We start from the raw sequence: 12,669 nt of genomic DNA, 5'->3' as shown, positions 1-12,669 counted from the left end.
TCACCATTTACATGTTCTTTATTTAGTCAGATGGAAAATTATGGGACCATTTGTAAAATCACGACAGGAGTCTGTAAAACTCCTGAGTGAAGTTCTCGTGGTTTTTATGTAACTGGCAAAATTGGCGGAATCGGAAAAATCACGGCGCTTCGTCCCACAATTTTACTGAATCTTTTTTTTGTACCGAATCTCCAAAAATATTGGGGGGGGGGTCTCTCCTCTCCATACGTGACGGCCGTGGCACTCCATAACCAAAAAAGTTCCAGTCCGTTTAAAAAATGTCAAACATCTTAATTACTCGTGCTAAAAAAGACAAGTGCCTTTGATTCATGCTTACTGAGTAAAAAAATTTCGATTCTTACCTGGTTCAGGACGTGATAAATCCAAGAAAATCCCCAAGATCCTGTCTATGCCTGGACTAGCTTGTACAAAACTACTTGTCTTCACGAAGGCTTGCGAGCACCTAGCGGTACAAATTAAATTGAGAAGATGACGTACTCAGGTGAGGACACTGCGGAAAGAGGTTAACTTTTTGGTTTAAATAGACGTGATCTTCTTCAAAACGCCGGTTTGATTTTGTCTTCTGTTATTGTGTAAATTTATAAATCATGACGCGTCATCGCATACGTCAATAAAATTTACTAAGATCTGATGAAAGACATAAAAAGATGAGTTAAATATTTAAACAAAAAATAGCGTATTTGAAAGAGAAAGAGATTTGACTGAACGCAAATTCTGCTGCAAGTGCCTACCCGTTACTTATTTTCAGTCATGTGCGAATAAATTATGTTTTTTTTTGGGGGGGGGGATTCATCTGAGCAAAAATAGACAGCCAGGCTACATAAAAATTGTAAAAAGTATGGGGAAAATCGAAAAAAATAAGAAGTTTTGTGTTCGAGTCCCCCTTAATAGTATACGTTCAACCTTGCAAAAGGAAAAGCAAAGACGGATCCGTTCGAGTAAAAGGGCTAGGTTTATGCATTGCTGACATTTAAAAATCCTCACAATAATTCTTTTTCATTCAAAATCGCTGATGTTCAAAGACATCTCACCAGTCCAAAATTAAAGCATGTTCTCTAAAGTGTACATACGTACAACACGGACTATATGTACAACACGGACTATATGCAGGACACACCGTAGGGAATATTCTTTCTCGAAGACTGGCTCTATATTATAGTGAATGTGCTTTTTTTGGACATCCGAAATATTTGCATTTTCAGTGTATCTTGGATGATTATTATTTTTTTTTTATTGGCATTTGTTCTTATCTTTTTGAAGGTTACGACCACCTATGGTTTTCAGCTCTGCAAGCTCAAGTCTAGATAGCTGTTCCTTAGAGGGAAATACTATCGACACGCAGATCAACGCCTTATCTAGTGGCAATGGACCTGATAGAATTACATTGATTGTAGATAGCACACGCTTTATTGTAGAAAAATCGTTACTGTTGGCTAAGCCTAATACCTTGCTTGGAAGGTAGGCATTTGCTCTAGCTTTTATTCTTTATATGTCTATCTTTATGCATGTAATGTGTGTTTGTGGACTAAAAGCTTCTTGTGAAATCTGCTTTCATTGAAATTTCAATAACCTTGTTGATATCCTTGATTTCAACTTTATGGTGAATCGTAGAAAACACAAATAAGGGGCAAATTTTCAGTGTTTCCATGAGTAAGGTCTCCGTCCCTACATTTATGCGGATAGTCATGTCAGAAAATGGCCTTTTTGGAACTTCATTAGAACTAAAATTCAAATCAGTTTTTCACCCATAGATAAGAGGATTTTTCCAATGATAGGGAGTCTGATAGCTCTACTTTGTGGTTCGGCTATACTTATTGGGTGCAAGGATATACTTACGCTAGATAAATTAAAACTAAAAGACTGGAAGTGTAGGAACATTATAGACGACTATTTCAATGCTAGAATATATAAAAATTAAGCATTTTCCAAAAATTTAACTGTAGACCTTTTTTTTTGAAAACTCAGTCCTTGCAGTAATGCGATTTCGGCCATCTTGACCTTAATTCCTCTTTCAACAAAGTAAGCCTTGAGTTATCCATTTAGTGGATAGCCCAGTCTTACCAACACAAGGACCAAAACTTTTAGAACTACTATTTCACTGTCTTTGCTTTTGCTTGTAATAAAACAAACTACAAAGCTATGTTATTTTTTTGTTTTTTACTTCTTGCTGGTGAAGACCTGTCACACTTGCTGTATCTCTGACGCTCAGGGATCTCGCTCTCTTTCTCTCTCTCTCTCTCTCTCTCTCTCTATCTCTCTCTCTCTCTCTCTCTCTCTCTATCTCTCTGTCTCTCTCTATCTCTCTCTCTCTCTCTCTCTCTCTCTCTCTCTCTCTCTCTCTCTCTCTCTCTCTCTCTCTCTCTCTCTCTCTCTCTCTCTCTCTCTCTCTCTCTCTCTCTCTCTCTCTCTCTCTCTCTCTCTCTTCCCATCCTCCTACCAGTGAAGTAGTTTAAATCTTAGATTGATTTTTTTTTCTTAACAAGGGACTTTTGTTGGCCCTGAGTCCCTGTACTCTATGTCAACTTTTATGCTTCGATATAGTATATAGAGTTCGTTCGGGCTACTTTAGTTTGGACGACAATCGGAAAGGAGTCAATTTTATATTCACTCACTTATAAGTCTTATGTTTTCGTTTAAATTATATATTTTTATGGCACTTGGTATTAACCAAGTGACATATAGCAATCGCAAATTCTGTCGGTCTGTCGGTCCCGGTTTTGCTACTTTAGGCACTTCCAGGTAAGCTAGGACGATGAAATTTGGCAGGCATATCAGGGACCGGACCAGATTAAATTAGAAATAGTCGTTTTACCGATTTGACCATCTGGGGGGGGGAGTGGGGGGCCCGTTAAGTCGGAAAAACAGAAAAATTGAAGTATTTTTAACTTACGAACGGTTGATCAGATCTTAATGAAATTTGATGTTTGTAAGGATATCGTGTCTCAGAGCTGTTATTTTAAATCCCTACCGGATCTGGTGACATTGGGGGGGATTTGGGAGGGGGAAACCTAAAATCTTGGAAAACACTTAGAGTTGAGGGATCGGGATGAAACTTAGTGGGAAAAATAAGCACAAGTCCTGGATACATGATTGACATAACCGGAACGGATCCGCTCTCTTTTGGGTAGTTAGGGGGGGGGGGGGTTTAATTCTGAAAATTAGAAAAATGCGGTATTTTTAACTTTCGAACGGGTGATCGGATCTCAATGAAATTTGATATTTAGAAGGATATCTTTTCTCAGAGCTCTTAATTTAAATTCCGACCGGCCCTGGTGACGTTGGGGGGGGGAGTTGGGAGGGGGGAAACCTAAAACTTGGAAAACACTTAGAGTGGAGGGATCAGGATGAAACTTGGTGGGGAAAATAGGCAAAAGTCTTAGATACATGATTGACATAACCAGAACAGATCCGCTCTCTTTGGGGTAGTTAGGGGGGAGGGGTTAATTCTGAAAAATTAGAAAAAATACGGTATTTCTAACTTACGAACGGGTGATCGGATCTCAATGAAATTTGATATTTAGAAGGATATCGTTTCTCAGAGCTCTTACTTTAAATACCGACCGGATTTGGTAACATTGTGGGGGGGGGGGGAGTTGGGAGGGGGAAACCTAAAACTTCAGAAACACTTAGAGTGGATAGTTGGGGGGGGGGGTCAATTCTGAAAAATTAGAAAAAATGAGGTATTTTTAACTTATGAACGGGTGATCGGATCTCAATGAAATTTGATACTTAGAAGGATATCGTGTCTCAAAGCCCTTATTTTAAATCCCGACCGGATCTGGTGACATTGGGGGGATTTTGGGGTGAGGGAACCTAAAATCATTTGAAACGCTTAGATTGGAGGGATCGGGATAAAACTTGGTGGTAAAAATAAGCAAAAGTCTTAGATACGTGATTTACATAATTGGAACGGATCCGCTCTATTGGGGGGGAGGGTTAATTCTGAAAAATTAGAAAAAAAGACGTATTTTTAACCTACGAAGGAGTGATCGGATCTTCATGAAACTTCATATTTAGAAGGACCTCGTAGCTCAGATCTCTTATTTTAAATCTCAACCGGATCCAGCGTAATTGGGGAGGGGCAGTTAGGGGGGACCGGAGATCTTAGAGAATACTTAAAGTGGTGAGATCAAAATGAAACTGGATGGGAAGAATAAAAACCTGTCTAAGGTACGTGACTGACATAACCGGACCGGATCTGCTCTCTTTGGTGGAGTTGGGGGAGGTAATTTTGAAAATTTAGGTATTTGTAACTTACGAAAGGGTAGCCAGATCTTAATGAAATTTGATATTTAGAAGGATCTCTAATTTTAAATTCCGACCAGATCCTGTGACATTGGGGGGAGTTGGAGGGGGAAACCGGAATTCTTGGAAAACGGGAAAATTGGGATATATTTATCTTACGAATAGGTGATCCGATCTTAATGAAATTTAATATTTAGAAGGAATTCATGTCTCAGAGCTCTTATTTCAAATTCCGACCAGATCTTTGGCATTGGGGGGAGTTGGAGGGGGAAATCTTGGAAAACACTTGGAGTGGAGAAATCGGGATGAAGCTTGGTGGATAGAATAAGCAAATGTCCTTGATACGTGATTGGCGGAACCGTAATGGATTCGCTCTCTTTGGGGGAGTTGGCGGCAGGGGTCCAGTGATTTGGCGAGTCAGGTGCTTCTGGACGTGCTAGGATGATGAAAATCGGTAGGCGTGCCAGGGACCTGCACAAATTGACTTGATAAAGTCGTTTTCCCAGATTCGACCATCTGGGGGGCTAAAGGAAGAGGAAAAATTAGAAAAAATTAGGTATTTATAACTTACAAGTGGGTGATCGGATCTTAATGAATTTTGATATTTAGAAGGACATCGTGACTCAGCTCTTATTTTAAATCCTGACCGGCATTAAGCCTCTTGTTTTCCTTTTAAATCAATCTATTGATTCATAGAATTGTGTTAGAGCTCATACCAAATGATCTCTTGGCTCTTAGATCTTCTTGCTTCGTCACAAGTGCCATATGAGCTCTTAGCTCATAATTAAACGATTAATTCAGAAAAATTAGAAAAAATGAATTATTTTTAACTTACGAACAGGTGATCGGATCCTAATGAAATTTGATATTTAGAAGGATATCGTGTATCAAAGCTCTTATTTAAAATCCCGACCGGATCCGGTGACATTGGGGGAGTTGGGGGGAACCTAAAATCTTTGAAAACGCTTAGAGTGGAGGGATCAGGATGAAACTTGGTGGGAAAAATAAGCACAAGTCCTAGATACGTTATTGATATAACCGGAACGGATCCGCTCTCTTTGGGGAAGTTGGGGGGAGGGTTAATTAGGAAAAACGAGGTATATTTAACTTACGAAGGAGTGATCGGATCTTAATGAAATATCATATTTAGATGGTCCTCGTAAGTCAGATCTATTATTTTAAATCTCGACTGGATCCAGTGTTACTGGGGGGGGGGAGAGTCGGGGGGACCGGAAATCTTGGAAAACGCTTAAAGTGGAGAGATCAGGATGAAACTTGGTGGGAAGAATAAGTATAAGTCGAAGATACGTGACTGACATAATCGGACCGGATCTGCTCTCTTTGGTGGAGTTGAGGGGGGGGGGGGGGGTAATTCGAAAAAATTTGAAAAAATGAGGCAGTTGTAGCTTACGAACGGGTGATCAGATCTTAATGAAATTTGATATTTAGAAGGATCTTGTGTTTTAAAGCTCTCATTTTAAATCCCGATCAGATCCAGTGACAGTTGGAGAAGTTGAAGGGGGAAACCGGAATTCTTGGAAAACGTGAAAATTGAGGTATCTTTATCGTAAGAATGGGTGATCGGATCTTAATGAAACTTGATATATAGAAGGATCTTTTGTCTCAGATGCTCTGTTTTCAATTCAAATCGGATCCGGGGACATAGGGGGTTTGAGGGAAGAAACAGAAATCTTGGAAACCGGAATTCTTGGAAAACACTTAGAGTGGAGAGATCGGGATGAAACTTGATGGGAAGAATAAGCACAAGTTCTAGATATGTGATTGACCTAATTGGAAAGGATCCGCTCTCTTTGAGGGAGTTGGGGGGGATTTCCAGTGCTTTGGCGAGTTCGGTGCTTCTGGACGTGCTAGAACGATGAAAATTGGTAGGCGTGTCAGGGACCTGCACAAATTGACTTGTTAACAGTCGTTTCCCCGATTCGACCATCTGAGGGGCTGGAGGGAGAGGAAAAATTGAAAAAATTAGAGGTATTTCTAACTTATGCATGGGTGATCGGATCTTAATGAAATTTGATAGTTAGAAGGACCTCGTGTCTCGGAGCTCTTATTTTGAATACCAACCGTTTCCGGTGATATCGGAGGAGTTGGAGGGGGAAACGGGAAATCTTGGAAAACCCTTAGAGTGGAGAGATCGGGATGAAACTTGGTGAGAAGAATAAGCACAAGTCTTAGATACGTGATTGACATAACCGGACTGAATCCGCTCTCTTTGGTGGAGTTAGGGGGGGGGTTGTTAATTCGGAAAAAATAGAAAAATTGAGATATTTTTAACTTAAGAACGGGTAACCGGATCTTAATGAAATTTGATTTTTAGATGGAAATCATGTCTCAGAGCTCTTATTTTAATTCCTGACCAGATCTGGTGATATTGGGGGAGTTGGAGGGGAAACAGGAAATCTTGGAAAACGCTTAGAGTGGAGAGATCGGGATGAAACTTGGTGGGTAGAATAAGCAAATGTCGTAGATACGTGATTGACGTAACCGGACCGGATCTGCTCTCTTTGGGGGAGTTAGTGGGTCCAGTGCTTTGGCGAGTTTGGTGCTTCTGGACGTGCTAGGACGGTGAAAATTGGTAAGCATGTCAGGGACCTGCACAGATTGACTTGATAAAGTTGTTTTCCCTGATTCGACCATCTGGGGGCTGAAGGGAGAGGAAAGAATTTGGTATTTTTAATTTACGAGTGGGTGACCAGATCTTAATGAATTTGACATTTAGAAGGACCTCGTTTCTCAGAGCTTTTATTTTAAATCCCGACCGGCATTAAGCCTTTGATTTTCCTTTTAAATCAATCTATTGATTCTTAGAATTTTGCTAGAGCTCGTAGCATATGAGCTCTTAGCTCTTGTTAAGAGAGTTTATCATAACTTAGTTACTGATGATAGATTATTTTGGATGGGGTATCTGTTTGTATATTCTAGCGGAGTGGTTAGCGCCTCAGACTTGCAATCGTGAGGTCAGGGCTCTAGTCGTGGTGTCACTGGTTATTCGGTTTGTAATTCGGTTTCAAACAACTTATTTTTATATATATAGATATACCAATTCAAAAACGAATGTATTCAAGCCGAAGTAGCTGAGTTGGTAAAGCGTTATGTTCCAGGTTCTAGGTCCAAGAGGTTCCAGGTTCAAACCTTGGCTTTAGCATTGCGCGCGGGAAGGCTTGGGGGGGCGCGAAGTGCCCCCACCAACTAGGTGATGGGGTGGCGCACGCGCCACCCCAACAGTTAGTATATATATATATATATATATATATATATATATATATATATATATATATATATATATATATATATATATATATATATATATATATATATCTTTTGTATTCTAAGCTCGAATTTTTATTGTTGAAACATTCTATTCAACTTTTAAGCTGACTTAAAGTTTATGCTTAAATATGGATTCAATTGTGCATTATGTGCTTCCCAAGTTCTTTAGTGTGGAAAAGAGCAAAACTTGTTTTTCCCTATGATTCTGCAGGGACATCACCCGTCCTCATAGAACAAAGGTTTTCAAAAATCAAGTAAGGAACCAAATAACAAAATGGATACATATCATGGATGAATTCTATTTTTTTTGGGGGGGGGGATGTACTAATGGCTGAATTATTTGAAATCTATTTACTGAAGTCATGCGACCAAAATAGTTGAAGAGCTTTCAGGTTGCTTTGCTCACCCGATCCATTATTACTTTTGGGTTTGAAATTCCGCCAGATATCAGCCGGTTTTTGAATAAGTTTCGTTATACTTGGATGGTATTTAAATTTTCTCAATATCGCATTCCAAACCATAGACAAAGTATAAATGAGAAGATTTCTTAATCTGCTCTTTTTGGCCTTGCCTCAAATAGATACCATTCCGACAAGGTAAACGGTACTTTCAGGATAATAGAAAAAAATCAATGTTTTGCTCTGTTCCGTGTTGAAGGGCTTTGGAGACGTTCCCATTTCCCTTAAATCTTTCTTTGTGACATCATCTCACCTCAACTGTGGACGACCTGCTTTCTGTTTAGTCCTAGACGGTTGGCCGAAAAGGACAGTCCTTCCTCCACAGAGCGTGCCCTAGCCATCTCAACAATTCTCCCATTATAGCCGTAGAAAGCGGGATTGAATCACACATTTCGTGCAGCCTAATGTTTGAAATACGATCAGCCGGGTACCCAGAACAATCCGTAATCAAATTTCTCTTGAAAACATCTAGCAAATCTTCATCTGCTTTTTGGAGTGTCTATGCTTCGGAACAATATTTGACCACTGTCATATTTGACCACATTTTCATCTTCACTTATTCCTACCCATAGCGACTTAGTCTTCTTAACATTAATTTTCAAACTTGTTCTAGCACCCTGAACTCGCAAAACCTCTAAAATTTCATTCATTTTGCTCACACTTTCATCTGGGATGCTTAAATCCAGGAAAGTTTTAAGTCCAGGAAAGTTTTTCCGCTCCATTTGTTTCCGTGATCTCCCATTGCCTTTCCTGTGTTCCTGAAGTCCATCAAAATAATCCATATAAAGGGGGATAGTACACGACACTGCTTAACTCCTGATTTAACACGAAACCAGCTGCTAACCTCATTTCCTACCTTAACCGCAGCAGTGTTATTCTCGTACAAAGCACAAATCACTTTAATGTATTTGTCTGGTATACCACACAGGAATAACACCTTCGCTAAAGCTCTTCTATCAGCAGAATAGGACGCGTACTCATAATCCATAAAACTGAGGACCAAAGGTGTTTGATAACTCCGGCACTTCTCAATTATTAACCTAAGTGAAAATTTGGTCGACACGTCCTCTACTCTTTCTGAAACCGCACTGTTTTTCTCTTATAACTTTGTCTACAACATCTCTCAGTCTAAAAAGTATCATATTACTAAGTAAGTTGCTCCCGAAAGAGACCGGGCTAATGCCTGGATAATTACCACACTCACTCTTATCACCTTTCTCATACAGTGGTTTAATTAAGGTTTCCTAAAATTGTTGGGTACTTCACCTTTTTCAAAAACCATATTCAGAATCATTAGTAACTTATTTCTAGCCTCGGAGCCTATTTAAGAAACTCTTTACCACAGTTTCAACACCTGTGGTTTTATTATTTTTTAATCCTTTTAGTACTGTCGCTAATTCTTCCTCACAAACAAATCCTCCTTCACATCCAAGGTATCAAATACTTTTTTATTTTCCTCTATGAATTTGCCTGTAACTCTATATCTTTTGCAAAGAGGGGAGAAATTGTGCCAAATATCGGTTGCAGTATTTGTAATCTAAACTGCTGCCAGTCACAACGTGATTTTGCTGAAGGAATAAGGAGGTGGTTTATCGAAATTTTTCTCGCGTTTCTAGAACTGAAGTTACAAAGCGCCTGTAGAAGGAATATTTTCAGAAACTTGGATTGTTTCCCTTGCATATAATCATAGATTAGGCGACTGATTTTTCAACTTCCAACATGATTAAAATCTGTTGACGCTGTATACGTGAGGTTGCCATCGAAGGGAAAAATCACCATTTTCTCTTAGAAAAAATCACCCAAAAGACAAATAAGCGTTGGAAAACTTAGTATACCCAATAAGTCCATATCTCAAGTAAAGCAATGACGATAGTGATATTTACGTCTTATAATGGGTGGCAGGTTGTGCTTTATCAGATACCATCACAATTGCCTTCATTATCTAAGCCTCATGTACTAAGGTTCACTGGAATAGAAAGAGTATTTTTGCTTGAAAATGCCTTTTGTCATGCATGTCCTAATATCTACATGAGTGCAACATCAAACAAGTCATCTCAACATTCTGAAAGCTGCCGAGTAAAAATGTTTCAACGTGGTTATTTTTTTGGCGTTAAGGAATGGGCGTTCAAGTACAATTCGGTATCAACTCTGTTTTCCCGAACTTTAATCAAATTCGAGGGCGAAGTTGGAAATGTTTATGATACTATCCGATGGATGCATTTTAAACCAATTTTTTATATGAATTTATGCTTGTTATAGATGTTTAGATGTTTAGGTGGCTTTATACGTGCCACTGAACCCTACTAGTGTCTAGAACAAAGAGAAGCAATTTTCATACCAAAAATATTTAAGTGTTCATTCCCAGACTCTAAAGTCGTGATTCTCGACGTGGGCGCACACCCCACCGGTGGAGCATGGCGATATTTTGGTGGGTCATGGGCAGGATGTGCACTCTTCAGCTGATTACACTTTAGAACCTCAATTTAAAAAAAGGAACTTTTTCATATGAATGACATCAAATTCGAATGCATTCAAAGAGGAAAAAACACATGACAGCATTGTAATGACGGTATAAAAGATATGACGCATAAAAGATGTTTAGTCAGTCAATAATTTTCAATGGTTAAAACATGCCTGAAGACCCCCCCCCCCAAAAAAAAAAAACAAAAAACAAAATATCAAGTTGGTAGTCTTTTAGTGGCGCCAGTTCACGAAAATGTAGGGGGTGGACAAGGATTGTTTTTTTCCTATTTTTTAATGAAGATACGAGCAACAGAATAAGATTGAGCAAACATACTTAAAATAGGGGGGAGGCTGGCAACTTCGATGCTTGGATAAATCGTCGACTAATCTACCCAAATCCAGTGTCTCCTCTTTTTCAACGGTCATGATAATTTCCTGTTATTGACAGCATATAATCCTTCACATACCCTAATATTGAGGAGAATTGTTCATTACTGGCATTGGTCACAGGTAAAGTAGCAACTAGCTTCATCAGTGTTAGCACTGTAAAATAGGTAATTCAAAAGTCGGATAAAATTTTAATAGCTCAGAGTAGATCCATTTTAAAAGTGTCACATTTTGAAAGATGAAACTTTGCAAGAAAAAGGTGAGATTCTAGGGCATAGTCATCGACATCGAGAATGACTTGATAATAACACATTACCCTTTCAGCTTTCGAAAATTGGAGGAAATCAGAACTTGAAAGGTAGAAGGCTTTCAAAGGGTTGAGCAAAGGCAAATTTTGCATGAAACGTCGGTCCATCTGACTTGTGAGACAATCTATCACCTCGAAGTACTGAAATTTACCGGAGTTTGATTCTGATGGTTGTCGCGTTTACCAGTTTTTGAATTTGAAAGAGTCTTTGAGACGGGTGGAAATGGTTTGACTTCTCTTGTTCCGAGCACTGATTTTGGATGCTGGAGACACGATTCTTGGATATCGTGTAAAACCAAGAATCTGGTTATATTTTAGCTGAAGTTTTTATTTGGTATAATTTCTAAGTTTTTGGATTGTCTTCTATGTCCCAGAACTTTCTATTTGAAATTGTTCTGAGAAAAAATTTGCTGTGACTAATACCTTTTCCATTGTATGCAAAGTTGAGACAAAAGAGGCCGATTTGATTTTCTTCAGTAGTCGTTTGCTTCACCATCAAAACTATCCGAGACTGTGGCTAGAATAGCAATAAAACAATCTAATCTGGCCTTCACTTTGGAAATAGAGCGGTTTGCGTTAAACCAGTGAGTTTGGACGGTCCTCTCAAGCTCCAAGACGTTTTGCCCACTAATTCACTCGAATTCCACAAATGGTTAATCTCAAGTGTTGTCATTTTATACATATCAAAACAATGTTGTCTACTATCGGGGTATTTAGGATTCTTCAGGATGAGGACCGAAGTAAACTTTAAAAAAAAGTCATTGAAAAGTAACAGTGCTATTTAATAGCTCTAAAAAAAAAACAAAAAAAAAACACCGGGATGAACAATAGAAGCGACTGGTCACTCAGTCTCGCTAGTTCGATATAGCACATAGCTAAAATACAAAGTAGCTATTAAATAGAAGTAACAAGGTCTTTCCAAATCTAGGGGGCGCTTTCCCCTCCCCCTAATTGGCACCACTGTGGCCTTGTCGGCTTTCATCAGGTGAATACAAGAAAAATCATCAATAACAAAACTTAAAAATCACAAGGGGGACGAGGATTTTAGAAATGCCTAGGTTGGGTAGTGGGCATGGCCCATAATTGGTTGGGAACCACTGCTCTATGCCATCAAAGTCAAAGAGGAAATTGGTTCCAAAATTTTTTCTTAGCTTCAGGTTTAGGTAAAATGATCTCCTGGTCGTCAGGGCCAGATTTAAAGCTTTGACGCTTCTAGGCCCAAGCGTTTTTAACGCTCCGTTTTGACAAGATCTTCGGGAAAATCCCCGAGAATTCGGAGATACGACTTGACTTAATTGTGAAAACAAATGCTTATGTTACAATAGCACTAATCGTTAATCTTTAGCTCCTTTGAATTCCGTTTTCTCACCTTCGAGACAAGTGTATTAGGCATGTCTCATGGTACATCCATCACGAACGTATGCAGATGCATAAGAGAAGAAAGAGTGATGGGGAACAACTCGTTTCCTAAAGGACTCTGAATGAGCTTAAGCTGAGAAA

General features: G+C 39.1%; 1 protein-coding gene across 2 annotated transcripts in view; it reads left to right on the top strand.

Moving 5' to 3' along the window:
• LOC136031972 (BTB/POZ domain-containing protein 10-like) overlaps positions 1-12,669 on the top strand; it is a 36,332-nt gene that overhangs the window by 11,831 nt on the left and 11,832 nt on the right. The window contains exon 3 of one of the 2 annotated variants that reach the window (XM_065711999.1): positions 1,282-1,479. The exons of the other annotated variant lie outside the window; for it this stretch is intronic. Coding sequence (XP_065568071.1) covers positions 1,282-1,479 — 198 coding nt within the window. The remainder of the gene's footprint in view (positions 1-1,281; positions 1,480-12,669) is intronic. 2 annotated transcript variants of the gene reach the window in all.

Source organism: Artemia franciscana, chromosome 10 (genome assembly GCF_032884065.1).
Source record: "Artemia franciscana chromosome 10, ASM3288406v1, whole genome shotgun sequence".
NCBI classification, from domain to species: Eukaryota; Metazoa; Arthropoda; class Branchiopoda; order Anostraca; family Artemiidae; genus Artemia; species Artemia franciscana.
The sequence above is the reverse complement of the archived record's forward strand: the minus strand, read 5'-3'. Positions and strand labels throughout refer to the sequence as shown.